This window comes from Gavialis gangeticus, unplaced genomic scaffold (assembly GCF_001723915.1).
Source record: "Gavialis gangeticus isolate Ggan-Ray unplaced genomic scaffold, GavGan_comp1, whole genome shotgun sequence".
NCBI lineage: Eukaryota > Metazoa > Chordata > Crocodylia > Gavialidae > Gavialis > Gavialis gangeticus.
In genome coordinates this window covers 136,982,635-136,983,040 of record NW_017729025.1, presented here as the reverse complement: position 1 = coordinate 136,983,040, position 406 = coordinate 136,982,635, and the positions used below count along the sequence as shown (strand labels likewise).

The 406-nt window shown below is 64.8% G+C and overlaps 1 protein-coding gene across 2 annotated transcripts in view; it reads right to left on the bottom strand.

Annotated features, from left to right (window-relative positions):
• LMO1 (LIM domain only 1) overlaps positions 1–391 on the bottom strand; it is a 111,382-nt gene extending 110,991 nt beyond the window's left edge. For both annotated transcript variants that reach the window (XM_019519624.1, XM_019519623.1), the window contains exon 1: positions 27–391. Coding sequence is in view for 1 of the 2 variants with exons in the window: in XM_019519623.1 (XP_019375168.1) it covers positions 27–48 (22 nt within the window). In the remaining variant the exon portion in view is untranslated. The remainder of the gene's footprint in view (positions 1–26) is intronic.
• Between the last annotated feature and the right edge of the window lie 15 nt (positions 392–406).

Genomic DNA, 406 nt, shown 5'->3' with positions numbered 1-406 from the left:
GACCGCCGCCCCCCCCCGCCACCTACCGTCCTCCTTGTCCAGTACCATTGTCCCGGGGATCGAGGGCAGCAGCTGCCTCCTCCGCTGCCGCTCCGTGTCTCCCCTCACTCTCCAGCCGCCGCCGCCGCTCCTCGGCTCCGGGGGAGGGGAAGGGGAAGGGGAAGGAGCACCGGAGTGTTTGCAAAGCGCTGCCGAGCTAAAAAGGCACCCGGATCGTCCTCCCGCTCGCTCTTTTCCTCTCCCCCCCGCCCCAGCCAGCTACAGTTGCACGACTTTTAACCTAGATTGCGCGGAGCTAGAATTACATTCGGCACCGAAAAGCTCGCCTAGTGCCAACGCGGTCGTCCCCCCCGCCCCGCAACTCAAATGCCAGTTTGGAGATTAGAAAAAAATGGGGGGGGGGGGG